The 24267-nt window shown below is 56.1% G+C and overlaps 2 protein-coding genes across 2 annotated transcripts in view; one reads left to right on the forward strand and one right to left on the reverse strand.

The window, feature by feature from the left end:
- Window positions 1–24267, reverse strand: part of LOC144951916 (alpha-1,6-mannosylglycoprotein 6-beta-N-acetylglucosaminyltransferase B-like) — a 51045-nt gene that overhangs the window by 18339 nt on the left and 8439 nt on the right. Inside the window, exons 5-10 of the mRNA XM_078882260.1 lie at window positions 16773–16831; window positions 16136–16303; window positions 14908–15084; window positions 14271–14443; window positions 10899–11030; window positions 9782–9915 (exon numbers count right to left, since the gene is read on the reverse strand). Of these exons, the coding sequence (XP_078738386.1) occupies window positions 9782–9915; window positions 10899–11030; window positions 14271–14443; window positions 14908–15084; window positions 16136–16303; window positions 16773–16831 (843 nt within the window). The remainder of the gene's footprint in view (window positions 1–9781; window positions 9916–10898; window positions 11031–14270; window positions 14444–14907; window positions 15085–16135; window positions 16304–16772; window positions 16832–24267) is intronic.
- The window catches only part of LOC144951917 (uncharacterized), a 71610-nt gene continuing 52952 nt past the window's right edge, over window positions 5610–24267 (forward strand). Inside the window, exon 1 of the mRNA XM_078882261.1 lies at window positions 5610–6003. The gene's annotated coding sequence lies outside the window, so the exon portion shown is untranslated. The remainder of the gene's footprint in view (window positions 6004–24267) is intronic.

Raw genomic sequence — 24267 nt, forward strand, 5'->3', positions numbered from 1 at the left:
GTCCCCAGCCCGACCCACGTGGGCGTCGGACCCCGGGTCCCACAGTCTCGTCTCCGAGCCACACAGGGCCCCGGTCCCTACAAGGACGGCGGGACTAGGGGTCTCGGGGCACTAGGTCTTCAGCTCCGTCTTCTGGTCTTCAACTGGGTAACTCTCCCCGAGTGCTCTCGCGCGTCCCCCTTTATACCCCACCTGCGGACGTCGCTGCGAGCACCCATCCTATTCGACCAATCACTGGGCGCTGGCTACGATCCTGTTTTCCCACATCTCAGCGTGCCTCAGCACCCACGCCGCGCCGCCCCGTCATCTGTCACTCCCGGCGCGCGCGTCCACCCCACGCCCACAACGCGTGCCCAACCCCGCACCTCACGCCGCCCCGTGATCCATCACTGTCACAGTCGGCGCACGTCAACACCACCACTACATCACCCCCTACCACATAGCTCGCAGCCGACCCGGCTGCTATAAAAATATACAAACCCCCCTGTGTGCCCCGTAACACAACACAACAACAAGAACAACAACTAACGTAACAACCCAACACAACGCGAACACTACCATCCGCAACCATCAACCAATGCCACCGCGACAACAGAACAATATATACAATCCGGCGAGTGACAATAGCAATGTGTATGCAGCAAGAAAAATAAATGGAAATTTTTTTTTTTTTTTTTCTCGACTCGTGCAGCGTCCCATTCTTTCCGAGCGTCCCTACAACGGGACATTACCCCGGCAGAGGGGAACACCGGGCGAGCTCGGTGTCGAAAAAAAACGTCTTCATGAAAATTGTTGTGCCCTAGCCCGAGTCCGCCTTGCCGGTCCGTCGTACGGCACCAGACGCGGTTGAACGTCCGGTGGTGCCGGCGGTTCAGGAAGACATCGGCCAGGCATCGAGGACCCGTGTGTGCCGCGGGGTTCAGGCTCCCGACGGTCAGCAGCCGTCAAGCCCGAGGCACCTGGGGGTGGGTCAGGTGGAGACACGTGAGGATCAGCCTGCGACACCTCCCTCCCCGAGTCGACGGTCACATCACACGCCCGGTCGTTACGGCACAGAACGGGGTCACACGGTGCCGCATAGGGCTTCAGTCGGGAGGGGTGCACGTACCAACGGCGTTTTTCCCATTTAATCTGTATACTCTGGGGTCGTGCAACCCGCACAATTTCCACCGGTCCCCTCCAAGGTCTCAACAACTTGGGGGACGTAGCCAACGGTGCATGTGGACAATGCAGCCAGGCCTTATCGCCTGGTTTCCAATCATGCGTATGCACCCTCCGCCCATGCAATCTCTCGTTCGCAATTTGCCGAGACCGCGAATTCAACCTCGCCGCCTCCCGCGCTTCAGTCAATTTGGCGATATTAAATTTGATGTGGTCTGCCAATTTTGATTTTGCACGTGGCTGGGAAATCCCCAGTTGGACGTCCATGGCCGGATCGGCCTCCCGCCCATACATAAGAAAAAATGGGGAAAACCCCGTCGCCGCATGAGGGGCCATTCGATAGGCCGCGAGTACCCCCGGCACCTGTAAGTCCCAATCAACCTGATCGTCGCAGACCTGTTGGCACAACATAGACGTAATCGTCCTGTTCAGACGCTCAACCATCCCGTCAGTCTGCGGGTGGTAGGGGGAAGTACGCACTTTCTTTGTACCCAACAGGTCGCACACCTCGCGCAACAAAACGCTCGAAAAATTCTTTCCTTGATCCGTCAGCAAGCGTTCGGGGGCGCCCTTGTCCAAAACATAGCCCTGGACGAAGGCGTCCGCCACCGCTGCAGCCGACTGGTTGGCGAGTGGCCATGCCATGGGCCATCGGGTGAAGTATTCTACGCCAACCAGCAGGAACTTATTTCCCCTTGGTGTAGCAGGAAAGGGCCCCAAGATGTCCAACGCAACTAATTCGTTTATGCGCGAAACTTGAATGGATTGCAGCGGTGGATTAGCTGCCAATGGTGGCGGTTTTCTTTTGGCGCACCCTACGCATCCCTTAAGAATATTCGCCACGTCGTTACCCATCCCCGGCCAATAATAGTCTCGCTGGATTAGGGCGAGCGTTTTGTGAAAACCCAGATGCATGAGCCATTCATGAGCTGCCAGAACGACCCTACCCCGCATAGCAACAGGCACAACGAGCACGTGACGCCGGGACATGTTGTCCCACTTCATCAAAAGGCCCTGTCTGCACACCCAGGAACCGACCCGCGCATCCCCTACCTCGGGAGCGCCAACTTTTCGACGTAGCGTAAGTAGGGAACCGTCGGACATTTGGAGACGGCCCCACTCAATGAGGGGCAACGACAACAGCGAATCCCTCCCCGTGGGGGCGTCGACTCCCGGCGTGTCAGTGGCGGCGAGCGCAACTCCCGGGGTGCCGGCGACCGGGGGTTTGCACCGCGCCGATCCCAACAAACATGTGCAGTCCGTGCACAGTGGCAACCGCGACAAGGCGTCCGCATTTGAGTGTCGCAATCCCTTGCGGTAAATCGTCGTGAATTGGTAGTCCTGAAGGACCTCCAACCATCGGGACAATTGGCCCGATGGCTGTGCCACGCGCATAGCGTATTGTAGAGCCGCATGGTCCGTACGGACCGTAAAATGACGGCCGTAAAGATACGGCCTGAATTGCTGTGTAAAAAACACAATCGCTAACAATTCACGACGAGTTACGCAATAGCGTTGTTCGGCGGGGGAAAGAACTCTACTACCGTAGGCGACCACCCATTCAACCCCCCCGACCACCTGTGAGAGCACCCCCCCGATACCCGTGTTGCTGGCATCTGTGTCAAGCAAAAACGGTTGTGTGAAATCGGGGTAACACAAGGGGGGAGCCCGCACCAAGGCGTCACGAAGGGAGCAGAACGCAGCCTCCTCTTCCGCCCCCCAGTGAAACTGCACACCCTTAGCCGTCAAAGCGTGCAGGGGCCTGGCTATGGTGGCAAACTGCTTGACAAAACGACGGTAATAGGAGGCGAAACCAATGAAACTGCGAACCTCCGTGACCGAGGTTGGCGTTGGCCATGAGCTGACGCAGTGCGTCTTAGCAGGGTCCGTCGAGATCCCTGAACGACTCACGATATGGCCCAAATACCTGACCGATTCCCGAAGCAGAAAGCATTTAGCCGGTTTAAATTTAAGCTTAGCGGAACGCATCCTGAGGAACACCACTCTCAGTCGCTGGAGGTGCTCCTCAAAAGTTCGACTGAAGACGATGATATCGTCGAGATAAATCAAACAGGTATCCCATTGGAGGCCCGACAAAACCAATTCCATGAGTCTCTGGAACGTGGCGGGAGCGGAATGTAAGCCCATGGGCAACCGGTTGAATTCAAATAGGCCACCAGGTGTCCGGAAAGCGGTTTTAGGTTTAGACTCGTTATCGAGTGGTAATTGCCAAAAACCGGAAAGCAGATCGAGTGTGGAAAAAAACTGTGCTCCCGCCAAGGCATCCAGCGACTCATCCATCCTGGGGAGCGGATACGCATCCGCCATCGAGATTTTGTTTAAGCGGCGGAAATCGACACAAAACCGCAAGGACCCGTCCTGTTTTTTTACTAGGACAATAGGAGCACCCCACGGACTAGAAGAGGGCGAAATGATATCGGCCGCCAACATATCATTAACCGCCGATTGCACATGCTCCTTCTCGGCTGGGCTGAGCCGGAAGGGATTCTGACGAATAGGGGCCGCGTCCCCTGTAGCTATGTGGTGGCGCAACAGGTCAGTGCAGCCGATATCGTACCTATGTTTGCTGAACACGTCAGCAAACTCGAGTAGCAAACCCCTCAATGCTCCCAATTGCACCTTGGACAAGTTAGCCGAACCGGCACACAACGAGTCCAACCACTCAGTCCCCTCATCACTTGGAGGATGCGACTCGACAGTGAAATCTGCTTGAGCCACGAGCCGTTCCTCAACGGGTAGCGGCGCGGCGTGAGCCAGCACCGTTCCCTGCGCAATTACGGCCGGCCGCGAGCCCGTATTCAAGACCATTACGAATGGCTCACTGTCCCCTCTCACCATGGTTTGAGCAACTGCTAAATCGAGGCCCCTTCTGGCCCTGTTAGACGGCCCCAACAGCACCCCCTGTGCCTCCGCACCCACCTCGAGTGGTTTCCTCAACCGAAGGGGTACCAACATTTGCGATCCCGGGGGCACCCGTACAGTGTGAGTTGCCAGCGCCTGCACCGTCGCACAAACCGTGCGTATTTTGGTAGGGCTCGTCAAGAACGCAACCCGCCGACCTGACGGAAGCTCAATGCAGGCCTGATCTATAAGAATTTTGATGGGCATTTTGGACAAAAAGTCCGTACCTAGCAAACAGGGAACGGCCAGCGATGATGATACAAAAATAGGGCCCGCCAATTTGATGTCACCAATGCAAATAGTCGCCCGAATCTGGCCGATGATCCCCAGGGATCCCCCATTCGCCGCATAAAATGGCACGTCTACTGGCAGAAGGGGTCTACTTTGGACGGGAAGAATGTTATAAATAAGGTCCGAGATGATAGTGGCCGACGCACCCGTGTCCACCAGCACCCGGACCTCAACCCCGTCAATAAACCCCGTCACCACGGACGACCCGGCCGACGCAGCCACTATCCTGTGGGCCAATTCGGACCACTCGACTGCTTGCGGGCCGTGTACGGACCCCCCTCGCCGAAGTGAACCCCTGGCACCCAGCCGCGAACCCCCCACCGCTAAGCGGCGACCCGAATGTGCCGTGTTTGTGGACCGAACGTGTGAGGTGCCGCGACTTGCCGGGTTTTGTTGGGATGACTTGTGGGCCTGGTCGTCGTCCCGACGTGGTCCTGTGGCGCGCTGACGCGGGGCCCGGCACCCGGCTGCGACGTGGCCCCGAAGGCCGCAGTTGTAGCAGACGACGAGGGACGTCGTAGGTTTCGGTTGCTCCAGCTTGCGGGATGAACGTGTGGGCGAACGACCTCCCGTTCTCCACTCCCCCGGACGCGATGCAGCGAAGGCCTGCTCCTGATCCGCAGCTGGCTGAGGTTCGGCGATCGTGGCGGCCAGTGCCGCGTTCCCCGCCCATTGCAGACGACCCCCGGCTTGCATTTGAGGACCTCGTACGCGTGAATGCTCGTGGCGATCGCCAGGGAGCAGATATCCATTTCGTCCGCCACATTGATGGGGACCCCCAACTCGTGGGCCAACGCCAGCAGCTGCTCCGTCACCATGGCGTCCTTCCCCTCCTTATCCATGCGGGGAAAAGCTGCGTCCGCCAAGGCGAGCAGTGCCGTGCGATAGGCGAGCGTCGTTTCTCCAGCCACCTTCCGCCGATCGTAGAACTGGTGGCGACACGTGGAGGGCGGTCCGAACACCTTCGCCATCAGGTGTAGTGCGGCCTGGAGCGTAGAGCGGGACGACCTTGCAGCAGATGTGAAGGCTGCAAGCGCGTCGTCGTCGAGCATCGCTGGCAACGCACGCAGGGCAGTGGTGTCGGACCACCCCGACATCTCCTGATGAGCGAGGAACCTTCGTTGGAAGGCTCCCCAGTCGCCCCCATCCACCTTGAACGCCGACAGCGCGGGCAATCTTTGCTGGAGGACCCGATCGTCGTCGACGTCGGAGAGATTTTCCCGCGCTCCGCTGTAGTTGTGTAAAATGTCGGCTCGGTTGTCAGGCGCAAAATGGAGAGCTCCGGCGCGCGCTGATGACGTGGGCTGCGCTGAGCGGAGGTCTCCGGCCACGTGGTGTCCGTGTTTCCCGCCAATCGATGGCGGCCCCTCAAAAACGGCGGCAACTTCCAGACTTTTGGCGCGAAGCGCCTTTTGGCGGGATCCCTCCAACGTCGCTTTCTCCACCAACCCCGCAGCCGTTTTTCCGCTCGCCGGAACAGAGATGTCCGCCAAGACAGCGGCGGCGGCGAGTAGCAACTCCGCCAACCGGGAGTGCGCGTCTTGGAGGCTGGTGTCGGAGGCGAGCGGAGCGTCGGCCATCACCGCGAAGTGCTGCATCGGCGGCAACTCCTCGTCCTCTCCTCCCGAGGTTGGTGTCCCCGGTACGCCGTCGTCGTCCCGACCTCGCTCGTGGGTACGGGTAGTCTTCCTCGTGTCCATACTTCTTGAAGACAGGTTTACTTCTGACGCCAGTTGTAATGTAGTAACTCGGCGGGAGACGACTTCACGGGTAACACACTCTTTATTTTACCAAACTCGTTCACAGGTGACTAACACCTACTTAGTATCTCGGGTGACAAACACCCACTTAGTATCGCGGGTGACAAACACCCACTTAGTATCTCGGGTGACAAACACCCACTTAGTATCTCGGGTGACAAACACCCACTTAGCTACCCTGGCGACTAACGCCCACTGAGCTACTCGGGTGACCAACACCCACTTAGCTACTCGGCGACTAACGCCCACTGAGCTACTCGGGTGACCAACACCCACTTAGCTACTCGGCGACTAACGCCCCTGAGCTACTCGGGTGACCAACACCCACTTAGCTACCCTGGCGACTAACGCCCACTGAGCTACTCGGGACACTCCCTGCCCGGGGTATCCATCTTAACTGTGGGTCCCCAGCCCGACCCACGTGGGCGTCGGACCCCGGGTCCCACAGTCTCGCCTCCGAGCCACACAGGGCCCCGGTCCCTACAAGGACGGCGGGACTAGGGGTCTCGGGGCACTAGGTCTTCAGCTCCGTCTTCTGGTCTTCAACTGGGTAACTCTCCCCGAGTGCTCTCGCGCGTCCCCCTTTATACCCCACCTGCGGACGTCGCTGCGAGCACCCATCCTATTCGACCAATCACTGGGCGCTGGCTACGATCCTGTTTTCCCACATCTCAGCGTGCCTCAGCACCCACGCCGCGCCGCCCCGTCATCTGTCACTCCCGGCGCGCGCGTCCACCCCACGCCCACAACGCGTGCCCAACCCCGCACCTCGCGCCGCCCCGTGATCCATCACTGTCACAGTCGGCGCACGTCAACACCACCACTACATATTCACTATGAAATTACGATACTATATATTACCTTATACATTGTATTAAACATTACACTTAAATACTATTTATTATTATATAATATGTTATACACTATACCATAAACCGTCGCGTGAAAGGTACTAAGAGGAAGCAACGAAATATGTCAATGGGAGAATGGTGGTAGGAAGCTTGCAGCGGAGCAAAGAATCCATTCCCTGCGGAGTGCATATCAAGAGGAATTTTGCATATTTATGGGAAATGCAGATATGCGATTAGGAGGATTGGCGAGGGGTTTAAAGTCATTATGCCCATGCATTATGCAGGATTAGCAGTATCAAAGGGAGGGAGTAAGGTTAGAATTAATAAAGGGAAAGAATGTTAATAATATGGCGCCGCAGCAACTAATATGTTTTTAGACTATACATTGCAATATTACACTATGTATTATTCTACCCATCCAACTGTATACCACACTGGCTTAGCAATCATTGGAAGGACGTAATACACCATTTCGGATCTTAACTGATTGTGTCCACGTTTACGGTGACTTTCGGACCGCGTTCCATTCGCTGACATTGACTATATATCCTGTATTCTCCGCGGGGAGTGGGTTCTTTGCTCCGCTGCGGGCTTCCTGTCATCACTCTCCCATTGACATATTTCGTTGCTTCCTCTTGGTGCCTTTCACGCGACGGTCAGTGGTATAGTGTATAGCATATTGTATAATAATAAATAGTATTAAAGTGTAATGTTTAATACAATGTATAAGGTAATATATAGTATCGCAATTGTATGGTGAATATACAGCAGTGTGGTATACAGTTGGGTGGGTAGAATAATACGTAGTGTAATATTACAATGTATAGTCTAAAAACATATTAGTTGCTGCGGCGCCATATTATTAACATTCTTTCCCTTTATTAATTCTAACCTTACTCCCTCCCTTTGATACTGCTAATCCTGCATAATGCATGGGCATAATGACTTTAAACCCCTCGCCAATCCTCCTAATCGCATATCTGCATTTCCCATAAATATGCTAAATTCCTCTTGATATGCACTCCGTAGGGAATGGATTCTTTGCTCCGCTACAAGCTTCCTAACACCATTCTCCCATTGACATATTTCGTTGCTTCCTCTTAGTACCTTTCACGCGACGGTTTATGGCAGAGGTGTGGACTCGAGTCATGTGACTTGGACTCGAGTCAGACTCGAGTCATGAATTTGATGACTTGCGACTCGACTTGGACTTGCATAACAATGACTTTGTCCCACCTATGAGATGTGGACTCGAGTCATGTGACTTGGACTCGAGTCAGACTCGAGTCATGAATTTGATGACTTGCGACTCGACTTGGACTTGCATAACAATGACTTTGTCCCACCTCTGGTTTATGGTATAGTGTATAACATATTATATAATAATAAATAGTATTAAAGTGTAATGTTTAATACAATGTATAAGGTAATATATAGTATCGTAATTTTATAGTGACTATATAGCAGTGTGCTATACAGTTGAGTGGGTAGAATAAAACATAGTGTAATATGACAAGGTATAGTCAATAAGCATATTAGTTGCTGCGACACCATATTATTAACATTCCTTCCCTTTATTAATTCTGACCTTACTCCCTCCCTTTGATTCTGCTAATCCTGCATAATGCATGGGCATAATGACTTTAAACCCCTCGCCAAACCTCCTACGCATTTCACAAGTAGTGCTAATCGCATATCTGCATTTCCCATAAATATGCTAAATTCCTCTTGATATGCTAATTATTTTGTCAAGACACTCTTTGCTCCTCCATCCCAGCATAAATAGTCGCTTCAAGCCTGGAGCGTGCCATTCAGACTATTTGACGGACCTGTTCTCCACCTGAGGACGGCTGCTTGCGTTGTGGCCGAAACGTCGTGAGGATTATTTTATTATGTTTTATTTTTATTATTGTATTACTTCCCTTCTACGTGACTTTACCGAAAGAACCAAGAAGATGAATCCCTGCAGTCACGAAAGCTTTAAATCGAAATTTACACTCCTTCACACTCACAGAACATGGTGAGTAACTGGGTACCCAGGGAACACGGTGAGTAACTGGGTACTCAGGGAACACGGTGAGTAACTGGGTACTCAGGGAACAAGGTGAGGAACTGGGTACTCAGGGAACATGGTGAGGAACTGGGTACTCAGGGAACACGGTGAGGAACTGGGTACTCAGGGAACATGGTGAGGAACTGGGTACTCAGGGAACATGGTGAGGAACTGGGTACTCAGGGAACACGGTGAGGAACTGGGTACTCAGGGAACATGGTGAGGAACTGGGTACCCAGGGAACACGGTGAGGAACTGGGTACTCAGGGAACATGGTGAGGAACTGGGTACTCAGGGAACACGGTGAGTAACTGGGTACCCAGGGAACACGGTGAGGAACTGGGTACTCAGGGAACACGGTGAGGAACTGGGTACTCAGGGAACATGGTGAGTAACTGGGTACTCAGGGAACACGGTGAGGAACTGGGTACTCAGGGAACATGGTGAGGAACTGGGTACTCAGGGAACATGGTGAGGAACTGGGTACTCAGGGAACACGGTGAGGAACTGGGTACTCAGGGAACACGCTGCGGAACTGGGTACTCAGGGAACATGGTGAGGAACTGGGTACCCAGGGAACACGGTGAGGAACTGGGTACTCAGGGAACATGGTGAGGAACTGGGTACTCAGGGAACACGGTGAGGAACTGGGTACTCACGGAACATGGTGAGTAACTGGGTACCCAGGGAACACGGTGAGGAACTGGGTACTCAGGGAACATGGTGAGTAACTGGGTACTCACGGAACATGGTGAGGTACTGCTGTGGCTGCAGGCCCCAGGAGCCCCAGGCCGACTTGAGGCCGATCCTCTCGGCGTAGGCCGCGTGGTTGTAGGCCGGCTCCGTGCCAAACGAGTCCACCACGCGGTAGCGGCAGCTGCCGCGCCGGTCCGGGGGTGGGAATGGGGAGAGGGAGAGCCGTTCCACCCATCACGTGGAAGGTGGTGAACCGCCGAGAGGGGGGGGGGGGGTTGAGAGGTTTGGGTCACTGTATGCGGGAGGTCCTGTGGGTGCCGCGCGAGCCAACACAAATTTGCGGAGGACGGGGTTCGGGCTTCGGGGGGGGGGGGGGGGATATTGCGGCACCGACAGACGAGGAGGTTGTTATTTTTGTTTTTGTTAACTGGTCGTCGCGAGCGTAACCTGAACATTTTTTTTTTATGGTGAATCGGTGAAAAATAAAGGGGACAAACTTAAAGTTGGGAGCGAGAGAAGCCGTTGACAAAAGTTAGGAACAAGTATACGAATCTTACCTATAAATACATTTTTTGCCCGTCTGTCTGTCTGCGTTCGCGCGCTTGTGAGGGATTTGGCTCTCAAATGGTGGGGTTTACACTAAAAAAAATTGCCAGGTAGCACGCCGTGGGCAACCGCTATTCCGTTTTCACGTCCCTCACCTTTAAATAAGTTTAACATCTTAACACAACTCCTGTTTTATTTCCAGAAAGGGTAAAACCCGACTCATATTGTTTTTCATCATTTCTGATCATATATATGTGCACGTAAGCTCTGTATTTTTGTCTCAAGAGTACACAGAGAGTACAGAACAGAGAATATGCAGCACACGTAGGGAGTACGCACCAGAGCACTCATTGAAACTCAAATGACAATGGAAACGTCGCAACCCATCGTCTCAGCGCATTTCAAGGGCTCCTCCCCCTCAGGGACGGCAGCCATCCCTGCGTGGCACAAAGCAACTGGGCACCTGATCCCACGAGCCAGGCATCATTCTGCTGCCAGCAGTCGGGTCTATGGTGATGATGATGATGATCGCCACCATTGAACCGTGACGTCGGGTGCAGCGTACGCGGCCATGCCAGCGGCGCTGTGAGGTCGTGGGCCATGCCCGCGAAGACTCACGCATACGCGCGGAACGAGAGCCCCATGTTCTGGCTCATTTGCGAGAGGCCCAGGTAGTCGGTGTACACGAGGTCGAAGGGCAGCAGGGTGGTGATGGGGCAGCTGCCCTTGCCAGGGGGCACCGCGAGCAGCCTGCAACGAAAATTTTTACCCACCACGATAGACATCTCACCCACCACAGAGACATCTCACTCACCACGATAGACATCTTACCCACCACGGAGACATCTCACCCACCACAGAGACATCTTACCCACCACGATAGACATCTTACCCACCACGGAAACATCTTACTAACCACAGAGACATCTCACTCACCACGAGACATCTCACTCACCACGATATTACTCACCACAATCTCACTCACCACGAAACATCTCACTCACCACGATCTCACTCACCACGAGACATCTCACTCACCACGAGACATCTCACTAACCACAGAGACATCTTACTAACCACAGATACATCTCACTCACCACGAGACATCTCACTCACCATGATCTCACTCACCACGTTCTCACTCACCACGATCTCACTCACCACGATCTCACTCACCACGATCTCACTCACCACGAGACGTCTCACTCACCATGAGACGTCTCACTCACCACGATCTCACTCACCACGAGACATCTCACTCACCACGATCTCACTCACCATGATCTCACTCACCACGATCTCACTCACCACGAGACGTCTCACTCACCACGAGACGTCTCACTCACCACGAGACGTCTCACTCACCACGAGACATCTCACTCACCACGATCTCACTCACCACGAGACATCTCACTCACCACGATCTCACTCACCACGAGACATCTCACTCACCACGAGACATCTCACTCACCACGAGACATCTCACTCACCACGATCTCACTCACCACGAGACGTCTCACTCACCACGAGACGTCTCACTCACCACGATCTCACTCACCACGATCTCACTCACCACGATCTCACTCACCACGATCTCACTCACCACGAGACATCTCACTCACCACGATCTCACTCACCACGAGACATCTCACTCACCATGATCTCACTCACCACGATCTCACTCACCACGAGACATCTCACTCACCACGAGACATCTCACTCACCACGATCTCATTCACCACGAGTCATCTCACTCACCACGATCTCACTCACCACGAGACGTCTCACTCACCACGAGACATATCACTCACCACGATCTCACTCACCACGAGACATCTCACTCACCACGAGACATCTCACTCACCACGAGACATCTCACTCACCATGATCTCACTCACCACGATCTCACTCACCACGAGATGTCTCACTCACTACGAGACATCTCACTCACCACGATCTCACTCACCACGAGACATCTCACTCACCACGATCTCATTCACCACGAGTCATCTCACTCACCACGATCTCACTCACCACGAGACGTCTCACTCACCACGAGACATATCACTCACCACGATCTCACTCACCACGAGACATCTCACTCACCACGAGACATCTCACTCACCACGAGACATCTCACTCACCATGATCTCACTCACCACGATCTCACTCACCACGAGATGTCTCACTCACTACGAGACATCTCACTCACCACGATCTCACTCACCACGAGACATCTCACTCTCCACGAGACATCTCACCACGATCTCACTCACCACGATCTCACTCACCACGATCTCACTCACCACGAGATATCTCACTCACCACGAGATGTCTCACTCACCACGATCTCACTCACCACGATCTCACTCACCACGAGACATCTCACTCACCACGAGACATCTCACTCACCACGATCTCATTCACTACGAGTCATCTCACTCACCACGATCTCACTCACCACGAGACGTCTCACTCACCACGAGACATCTCACTCACCACGATCTCACTCACCACGAGACATCTCACTCACCACGAGACATCTCACTCACCATGATTTCACTCACCACGATCTCACTCACCACGAGACGTCTCACTCACTACGAGACATCTCACTCACCACGATCTCACTCACCACGAGACATCTCACTCTCCACGAGACATCTCACCACGATCTCACTCACCACGATCTCACTCACCACGAGACGTCTCACTCACCACGAGATGTCTCACTCACCACGAGACATCTCACTCACCATGATCTCACTCACCATGATTTCACTCACCATCATCTCACTCACCACGAGACATCTCACTCTCCACGAGACATCTCACTCACCACGAGACATCTCACTCACCACAATCTCACTCACCATGATCTCACTCACCACGATCTCACTCACCACGAGATATCTCACTCACCACGAGATATCTCACTCACCACGAGACATCTCACTCACTACGAGACGTCTCCCTCACCACGACCTCACTCACCACGATCTCACTCACCACACAAAACTCATTCACCACGATCTCACTCACCACGAGACGTCTCACCACGAGACATCTCACTCACCACAATCTCACTCACCACGATCTCACTCACCACGAGACGTCTCACTCACCACGAGACGTCTCACTCACCACGAGACGTCTCACTCACCACGAGACATCTCACTCACCACGAGACATCTCACTCACCATGATCTCACTCACCATGATCTCACTCACCACCATCTCACTGACCACGAGACATCTCACTCTCCACGAGACATCTCACTCACCACGAGACATCTCACCACAATCTCACTCACCATGATCTCACTCACCACGATCTCACTCACCACGAGATATCTCACTCACCACGAGACATCTCACTCACCACACAAAACTCATTCATCACGATCTCACTCACCACCAGACATCTCACTCACCACACAAAACTCATTCACATGCAAAAACTAAGCGGCGGTGATTTCACCACAGCGCTTGTGCCAGGCTAGCGGGTAATAGGACAGACCCATGTGCCATTTGTTGACTGTGCCAACTTGCTACCTTTTATCCTCCTGGCGTTCTGCTAGTTGTGAGGTTTGCTCCTCAGCCCTCCATTGTTGCTGGAGGTCGACTGCCTCCAACTGCCCAGCAGCCTCCTCCTCCATAGAGACCGATGTTGACACCGCTGGTACCGGTCATCGGCAAGTCCTCTCAGCTCCACATTCTCTTGTACACCACATCAGCTCCATATATTCCCCAGCCCATGCTTTATCCTTCCCAGAGCAGCAGCAAGAAGAGGAGGAGGCAGCAGCAGAGAGGGATTGGGAGGCGGACAAGGAAGTATCGGTTGTGGAGGGCTAGGGGGAGGAGGCACGTTTCCAGGCTGTGCCAGAGCGAGGACGTTGGCCGTGTGGCATGGGCCTTGCCTCAGTGGCCACATGAACAACGAGGATCGTGCACGCGAATGTCGTACGTGACCCACCTGCACCCTCTCACCTCTTGAGATCCGTGAGGGACGTTGACAGGGAGATGGAGTGTCCCAGCGTGTACAGCGCCCCCAGAGCATCGGCCCACTGCACCAGCTCCCCAAGGGGACCACCACGGGTCACCTGCTCGCCGAACAGCCCCCCGCCATTGCCCTCGACGAGCAGGCCCAGGTGAACGAGGATCTGCCGTGGAGCGTGCCGACACACAAAGCTTGCAAATTCGCAGAGGGCTTCCTGGAGACGGAGGCTTGCACGGATTCACAGAGAGTTCACGGAGGCTCGTGGAGATCGATAGAGGTAACCATGGTAGCTAGGAGATGTTAACTACCTCACTTGGTATACAGGAGGTCGGGGGTATGATCCCGATACTGCCGCCTGTTGTATTTTTGTAGTTTTCGTCTTTCTCTCTCTCTCTCTCCGTGGTCGCGTGGATTTTTAAATCAACGTCACGCGCCAAGAGCATTTGGCTTCCGCTATAAATTTACACACGACGGTGACGACGAGCCACTTTGTTGAGCTATCATTTGTGATGGCCAGATCGCTTCTGAAAAACAACTACATAGCTCAGTTAAGCATTACCTGGTGAATACATTTTTTTTAAAATAGCTTTCGGAAAAAATAGATAAGAAACCCGCGGAGACTCGTACCTTCTTCTGCGCACGCAGAGTGCTGGGGGCAGTGATGGTGGCGTTGGAGGCGGCGCTCTTCCACATCCTCCGCATGCGCCGGAGCCGGGAGGCCATGAAGGTCACGGCGGGGAGGTGGCTGTGAGCGGCCACCATGGCGGCGGCGAGCGGCTCCACGTCGCTACGCAGCTCCGCAGCCTCAGAGATGCGGGTCGCAGGGGTCGCAGGGGTCACAGGGGTCACAGGGGTCACAGGGGTCACCACACTCGTGTCTGTGTGTGGTATCTGTATGGTGTGTTTGTTGCGGGGAGCAGTGGTGCAGTGGTTAGCACTCACCACTTCAAACCTGGTGACCGGAGTTCGATTCCCGCTCACAGCCAACACAGAGTGAAAATTATCTAAACCAGTCATGGGCCTCACCTAGGTTGACTCAGCCTCAAGCATCAGCAATTTGGAGACAAAAGCAGCTGGGCATGGAGCTGACCACCAACCCACCTCGTGTGCTGTGCTGGCCTTCACAGGTGGTGCTACTCACTAAGAGCATTTCTCCTAACAGGAACATCTTCGCTGGTTTGAAACATTGATTCTAGCCTGTCTAACGATCCATCCTGGGTGTAACCAGACTGGATTGTGGGAGGAGCTCATGGGTCATGTAGCCCGTATGCCTAGACACCGCAAACAGCTTCTGTTCGGCCGGATAGAGGCTAAATGGGCACAACACGAGTAAGCGAAGACATGGACTGATATAGTCCAGGAGGATGTAGAGCTGAGTGGACTTGCTGATGACTGGTACCAGTGGTGTCAATATCGGCCTCTGTGGAGGAGGCTCATGAAGGACACTACTGGACAGTTAGAGGCAGTCACCCTTCAGAGGAGCGATGCTCACAACAATGAGTGGAGAACCGGGTGGCTAGAACGCAGCAAGTGGGTACAGTGGGGAGCACAGCTGGGGCATCTGCCAGTCAACCCATGGCACCTGCTGGGTCTGTATCCGTGACTTCCTATTGGCAGTGAGCCTTCGACACTTCACATACCCTCAAAGTGCACCTAGCCTGGTACAAGCACCGTGGTGGAAAACGATAGTTGCTGTCATCGTTGTTGTAGTATTGCGTCTGTATAAACTGAAGTCCGCTTTGCAGATCTTCTCGTGGATTGTCTGATTCAATTCCGCACATCAGGGGGGAGATGTGATCGGGAACCCGTCTTGCCCTGATCGTGACACCAGAATTCTGTGGGGCATCCAAAATACCGCGGCGCCGGCTGGTGTGGTGGTGGTGGCGCCGGTGGCAGACGGTGCACGGATCGGCGGCGGGCAGAAGTGCTCGACAGTGCCGAGGTAGTCGAGCGCAGAGCACACGGAGCCATCCACCCCGTAGAACGCGTAGCATGGGTCCTGCACCCACACCCTCTGCAGGTACTGCAGCAGCAGCGCCAGCAGCAGTACCAGCAGTAGTAGCAGCACCAGCAGTAGCAGCAGCAACAGCAGCACCAACAGCAGCAGCAGCAGCAACAGCAGCACCAACAGCAGCACCAGCAGCAGTACCAGCAGCAGCACCAACAGCAGCATCGCCATCATTCCCACGTCACCATCATCGTCATCACCGTCACTGTATTTTCAACCACAGGTGACAACACGCACTGATGCACTCACTCAATCACAAACTGACCCCCCCCACTCACTTACTCATCCACTCACACTCACCTACTCACCCACTTGCTCACTCACCCACCCACTCGCCCATTCGTTCACCTGCTCACCCACTCACACTTCCTCACTGTGTCTTTAACCTATTTCACACTGAGACATAGTGAACGCCGTCGAGCGCTGGACGAGTGAAGAGATGGGGGTGTGCCATGCGTGAGAGGAGAGGAGCGAGGTGGGGCACCTCGACTTTGTGCTGACACAGCGGGAAGTCCGGATCCTTCGGTACATCGCAGTCGTTCCCTGCCACAACGACAACAACAACCACGACGACAATCATCAAAACAACAATCACCACGACAATCATCACCACCACCACCACAACAACGATAACAACCACCACACACATGAGGTGTCTAGGGCGTGTCCAGAAACTCTCACCGAGTCTCCAGGCTCTCTATTCAGAAGGGTTGTGCCAGGTTTTTGTTGCAGTCGAGTGAGTGGCGGCCATGTTGCTGCTGCTGCTGCACCGTGGTTTAGTTGGGGCACCAAAGTGGTTAGGAGATGTTAACTATCTCGCCTAGTATGCAGGATGTCGGAGGTTCGATCCCATAAGCGGGAATTGAACTCTGGTGGCCAGGTTAGACTAACCACTGCACGCCCGCTCACACACTCGCACTCTCTGCAGGGGCGCGAAGATGGCGATATGTTAACTTCCTCGCCGGTTATGCAGGATGTCCGGGGGTTCGATCCCGACCCAGACAATGCCTGCTGTATATTTCGATCAAGATTGTATATTTGGCGTATCCATGCCTCTCTCCCCATGGTCACGTTGATTTTTCTCCAGGTCCTCCAGTTTTTCCCTCCGCATTTAGAATCAACATTACGCGTTTAGAGTATTTGGCCGCAATAAATTTACACGTGATAAGCCACTTCGTTGTGCTATCATTTGTGGCCAGATCGCTCTTGAAAAACAGCTACATAGCTCAGTGGGCCTTACCTGGTTATATAAAAAATAAAGGTGTATTGTTTGTGATTTGCTTAGGTTTCCTCTAAAGTACTCAGCCACTCCTAAATGTGTTTTTGTATTGTTTGTTGTTGTAACCTTTTGACCTGCCCTGACTGGACATTTGTGAAAAGGAAACAGCTTTCCAGCTCATCGGATTCCTCCTCCAGTCTAAATAAATATTCTGATTCTGAGCTATAGAAGTAGCAAATCGAAGAATCCTGACGAAACCCACACAGAACAGGGGGAGAACACACACTCACAACAACAACCGCCATTGGCCACTAAGTGGCGGTGACGTCACCACAACGCTTGTGCCAGGCTATGTGCACCTTTAAGCCACGTGAAGTGTCGAACGCCCGCTGGCAGGAGGTCACGGGGCAGACCCAGGTGCCACGGGTCGACTGACTGAGACGACTGGCTGATGCACCACCTGTGCCCCCTACTGTGCCAACTTGCTGTGCTTTAGCCACCCGGCGCTCCGCTCGTTGTTGTGAGCGTCGCTCCTCCACCCTCCGTTGTTGTTGGAGGGCGACTGCTTCCAACTGCCCAGAGGCGTCTTTCACGAACCTCCTCCACAGAGGCCGATCTTGACACCGCTGGTACAAGTCATCAGCAGGTCCACTCAGCTCCACATCCTCCTGTACCACATCACTCCATCTCTTCTCTAGCCCGTGCCACGCCCATTTAGCCCCCTCTATTCGGCCGAACAAAAGCTGTTTAGGCATGCGGTGACTGGGCATGCGGGCTACATGACCCAGCCAACGCAGCCTTGCCTGCCGGAGGAGCTGACCGATGGGACTTTGCCCAGATCTTTCAAGGATTTGTGAGCTCCTCACACAATCCAACCTGGCTAAACCCAGGGTGGATTGTAGGCAGGCCAGCCTAAATGTTTCCCATCGACGAAGATGTCCATGTTTCGCAAGCATAGAGAAGTGAAGTAATTGACCGTGGCCGAGAAGACTTGAAGCTTTGTGCGGAGCGACAGACCAGGTAGCTTCCACACAGCATTACGCAACTGTAGGGGTGTCAGGGGAAGGATTCCCACCAATAGGGGGGTTAGTGGGAGGGGTGATCGAGGAGATATAAGGAGAGAACGGGCGGGAAGAGGGGGCCTTTGGCAGGAACAATATTGGGACGGCTGGGGACAGGTGTGGATGGAAGAAAAGGATTAAAGGACGAGACTCCTGCAATCTTGTGTCGGCTCTCCTTTACATCTGGTGGCAGCGGTGGGATTACAATGGCTACAAAGAAGAATCCCCGCGGAAAAGAGCCAAGGGAAGAGGAAGCAGGGGTCGGGGATCCTTCCCATCCCGGGCAACAAGGGGGCCTGCTATCAGAAGCAGCAGCAGGGGGCCCGGATCGCCTGGAGGACCCCATGGAGGACCACATGGCCCGCGTAGAGAGGGCACTCCAGGAGCTACTGCAGAGGCTCCCTATGGGGGGCCCGCCAGCACCGGGACCCCCACCCCCACGCGTACTACCGGAGGAGAGGCCACGGGACCCGGAGGCCGACCAGCCAGCCGGGCAGGAGCCGCAACCAACCTCGTCACGCCAGCCGCCGCCGCTCCCGCCAAAACCCCCAGGGCTAAACACCCAACACGGAGAGCAGGTGGCAGGACGGCCGCGTCGGCTGGGGCCCGTCGATAAGTTCGTGGCTGAGGAAGAAGATTGGGAGGGGTTTGTCCGCCGATTCGAGGCTGCCTTCCACGCTCTCGAGTGGACAGACGAAGAGGCACTACGAGCGCTGCCATCCGTTCTGGGCGAAGAAGCACTCTCCTCTTACACCTCCCTTCCCTCGCACAGCAAGTCCACACTACAGGCGGCCTACGGGGCTTTGGGGGAGATCTATTGCCCGGCGGAAGGAGCCTTTAAACGGTTCCAGGATCGCCAGCGAGGGGCTAAGGAATCCCCTTTAGCCTACAGGGGTGCGCTGCTCGTGTTGGCGAGGAGAGCTTTCCCTCGCCTGGCTGAAAAAGCGCTCGAGGACCTCGTGGTCGAGCACCTCATCGCCTACGCTTGCCGCGCCAGCGTTGTAATGCCCGTGGTGACGCCGGAGGAACGCACCTCGCTGTGGGCTGCCCGGACCATCCAAGCCCACGAGCAGGTCATGGGCCGGGCGCCACCCGTGGGCCGGGTGGCTGGCGCGGCGGGGGGGAACAGCCGAGCCGTTGCCGCGGCGCAACTGGGTCCAGCGACACCAACCGCTGAACCTGCACCGTCGCCACAGGCTGCCTGGGGGGCAGCTGGGAACGGACCCCCGACGTCTGAGCCGGAGCCATCGCTGCGAGAGGTGTACGCGGCGATCCGGGGACTGGCGGAGCAGAGAGACCAGGGGCGCGACCAGCCGCCGCATCGCTGGCAGCCGCCTCTACAACATCGCGCCGAGCCCCCCCGACGGAACGCCCCGTGGGTCTGCCACCATTGTGGTCGAGAGGGGCATGTGGCGAGGGGGTGCCGCACGGAGCCGGAGGCCGCCAACGTCACCTGGAACCCGCCGGGGCCGAACGCCGACAGGATCCAGGCAAGTGACGCCGTCCCGCCCGGCCTCTCGGTCGGGCCGAGCAATAACAATTCCGACGCCGCGAACTCACCTGGAGTCTCCTCGGGGTGGGCGCCGGCGGTGTCGTTTCCCGGTCCCCACTGTCCTGGTCGGGGGAAGGGGATCACGCCGGGGATAGCGCTGGGGCCTGTGATCGCGTCGCGACCAGAAGTGGCATCGCAACCCGGAGTGGCGTCGCGAACGGACGTGACGTTGCATCCGGAAGTGACGTCGCGGCCGAAAGTGGTGTCGCGGATCGCGCCGGGAATTGCGCCGGGGCCGTGGACCGCGCCGGGAATCGCGCCGAGGCCGGGGACCGCGCCGGGAGTCGCGCCGAGGCCGGGAGGGACGTCGCGGGCGGAGGTGACGTCGCGGGCGGAGGTGACGTCGCGGGCGGAGGTGACATCGCGGGCGGACGTGACGTCGCGGGCGGAGGTGACGTCACGGGCAGAAGTGACGTCGCGGCCGGGGGTGGCGTCGCGGCCGGCAGTGACGTCGATGCCGGGCGTGGCGTCGCGGGCGGGCGTGACGTCGCGGGTGGGCGTGGTTTCACGGGCAGGCGTGGTTTCGCGGGCGGGCGTGGTTTCGCGGGCAGGCATGACATCACCAGTTACCTGCGACACCGGCGAGTTGCCAGGGGCAACGGCCCGTGTGCTGAGGCGGCACACAAAATTGACATTGCGCCCTGGAGCAGTTCCACGGCCCGCCTCACCACCGCTTTGCGGCGGAGCGAGACGGAACCAGGGGGACCACGCCCCCGTGACAAAGGAAAGGGAGGGGAGAAGGGAGGGGCTCACGGGAAGGCCCACCCCCCAGTCCCCACCGCCCCCTACAATGGGGGGGCGGCCCCCCTGGGGGGGCCCCCCCCCACACCACAAGGGAGGCCCACCCTACGTCACCAAGGGGGGGCAATTTGCACCACATAGAGAGCCCAGCCCGCAACCCAGGGGGAAGCCCACACTATGTAACAAGGGCGCGCTCACCCTGCTGCGACGCACTCCAAAGGGAGGAACCCCATCTTCGGTCCATTCATATCCATCCCCCATCATCTCACCATGCACCACAGGATAACGAGACGCCGTCTGGTCAGTGGCCGGACTCAGCCACACAATGGAGGAAGCTGGCAAGGCGGGTGGTAGCGGCCACGTCAGGAACCTCGGTCCTGGTCGGTGAAATCGCGGGAGTGTCGGCACGTATCTTGGTGGATACGGGGGCATCAGCCACGATCATCTCGAGCACCATGCATGAGATGCTGCCGGATAAAATCCGTCCTTTAGTCCCCGTCAAGACAACGTTCATTGCAGCAAATGGAGGCAGCATGGGCTTCCTGGGCCAGGTTGAAGCCCCGATACAGATTGGGCAGCTTTCGGTAGCAGGACCCATCCTTGTCTCCGCAACGTTGCCCGTACCCTGCCTGTTGGGGACGGACTTTCTGAGGCGGATGCCAATGAAAATCGATCTGGCCAATGGGCGGGTCGAAGTCCAGGGAACGCATCTCCATTTCCTAAAGGCGGAGGGGGCCAGCCGGGGTGTACCCTACGTGCAGGCTCTGGTCAGTAAGTCTGTCTCCATTCCCCCGGCAGCCCAGATGCTGATTCCGCTGCAATATCGGTCCCCCCTCGTGACAGCCCGACCAGACTCACCCATCCTGATGTCTCCGGCGTCAGCTGCCATGGATCGCCATGCGCTGGTGGGAGCCGAATCTATTGTACAGAGGAACCAGCATCTGTTCATTCAGGTGCTGAACACCTCCGATAGAACAGCGACGGTGCAGGAGGGAACAGTTCTGGCCCACGTTAGTCCCTTGTCACTAGGAGCCCCAGGGACAGAGCCCGAGCTTGTAGGCAGCATCAGCCAGTCCGAGGACAGAGGGGCCGAATCGTGGATGGACCAGCTGGCGGGGCCTGAGCCGGGATTGCCGCCCGACCAGAAACAGCAGCTGCACTCGTTATTGCACGAGTTCTCGGACGTGTTCAGCCGGGGACCGTTCGACCTAGGGCGCACAAATTTGTCGCAGCACCACATTAACACGGGAGATGCCGCACCCCTGCGCCAAAACACATACAGAATGAGCCCAATGGAAAAAGGGCACATTCAACAAGCGGTGCAGGAGAGGCTGCGGGCCATCATAATTTCTCCATCCTCGAGTCCCTGGGGGGCACCGGTGGTCCTAGTCAAGAAGTCAGACGGGTCACTGAGATTCTGTGTGGACTTCCGACGCCTCAATGCCGTCACGCTGGCCGACGCATATCCCCTACCACGTATTGACGACTCATTGGATGCACTGGCGGGAGCAAAATGTTTCAGTACACTGGATTTATTGTCCGGGTTCTGGCAGGTCCCACTAGACGCGGACTCCCGGCCTAAAACAGCGTTCCGGACACCACAGGGCCTGTTCGAGTTCAACTGCCTGCCTATGGGCCTCCAGACTGCGCCGGCGACGTTCCAACGCATAATGGAGTTGGCCTTAGCAGGCCTCCAATGGGAAACGTGCCTCATCTACCTGGATGACGGCATTGTCTTCAGCCGATCATTCGAGGAACACATTGACCGATTACGTCAGGTATTCCTGCGGTTCCGGAATGCGAACTTGAAGCTCAAGCTGTCGAAGTGCCACCTTATGCAGTCGTCGGTACGCTACTTGGGCCACGTCGTCAGTGAGTCTGGAGTGGCTACAGACCCCGAAAAGACGGCCTGCGTGAGGGCCTGGGCTGTTACCACAACGGTTCCAGAGGTACGCCGGTTTGTGGGTTTCGTTTCTTACTACCGCCGGTTTGTACCCAACTTCGCAACCATTGCCAAGCCCTTGCACGTGTTGACGGCGAAGAACCAGAGGTTTTATTGGGGCCCTCTGGAGGAAGAGGCATTCCAGCAGCTGCGCTCACGTCTGACAGATGCACCGCCATTGACCTTTCCGGATTTTGGCCTCCCCTTTATCCTGGACACGGACGCCAGCGATGTGGGCATCGGCAGTGTTTTGTCGCAAGTTCAGCAGGGTCGGGAGGTGGTTATCGCCTACGGTAGTCGCGTGCTTTCATCAGCGGAGCAGCGCTACTGCGTCACACGTAGGGAACTCCTCACTTCGTGCAGCAATTCCGACCCTACATGTATGGTCGCAAATTTACGGTCCGCACTGACCACGCGGCCTTGCAGTATTCGCTCCGCATCGACCAGCCTTTGGGCCAGCTGGCCAGATGGATAGAGCACCTGCAGGAGTACAGGTACCAAGTAGTGCATCGCAAAGGGACCAGACATGCCAACGCAGACGCATTGTCCCGACTGGCGCCCCAGGGCCCTTGTGCATGCACCACAGGCTGGGCACGCTGCAAGGAGGCGAGGCCGGAGGGGATGGTCATCGCTCCCGTACGCACGGCGGAGGACGCACAGGGTGAGGTCCAGCTGACCGACCACGACCTGGGGCTGACCTTGGACGATTGGCGACGGCTACAGCTGGAGGAAGCCCCACTGCGAACGCTACGCGCCTCAGCAGAGGCAGGGGGGGAGGAGTACATCGTATGGGAGGACCTCCTCATGCGATGGGACCCGACAGGGCGCCGACGATGCCTGGTAGTTCCGGAGTTGCTGCGTCAACAATTGGTTATGGACGTACACGGCCGCCAGCTGCTGTACCTGGCGGGGCGGAAGACACTGTACACATTACAGGGTCAGTACTTTTGGCCAGGTATGACCGCTGACGTGCATCGATGGGTCGCTACCTGCGTCGAATGTGCGTGGCGAAAGCCGCCACCCCGGGTAAGCCGGGCGCCCCTACAGCCCATCACGGTGACCAGGGTCAACGAATTGGTTGCATTGGACATCCTGGGACCACTGCCGGTCACGCCACGGGGAAATAAATACCTGTTGGTCGGAGTCGAGTACTGCACGAGGTGGCCGATGGCGTGGGCCCTCCCGGACCAAACGGCACAGACCATCGCCGATGCCTTCGTGGGAGGCTATGTCCTTGATAAGGGGGCACCGGAGCGGTTGCTCACGGATCAGGGCAGGAATTTTTCCTCACAGCTATTGAAGGATGTCTGCTCTATCCTGGGCACTAAAAAGGTCCGAACATCTCCGTATCATCCCCAGACCGATGGGATGGTAGAGTGACTTAACCGCACCATAGCGGCCATGCTGTCCCAAGTGGTGGACGAAAACCATTCCGACTGGGACCTCCACATTCCATCGGTCTTA

This window comes from Lampetra fluviatilis, chromosome 64 (genome assembly GCF_964198595.1).
Source record: "Lampetra fluviatilis chromosome 64, kcLamFluv1.1, whole genome shotgun sequence".
Lineage (NCBI taxonomy): Eukaryota > Metazoa > Chordata > Hyperoartia > Petromyzontiformes > Petromyzontidae > Lampetra > Lampetra fluviatilis.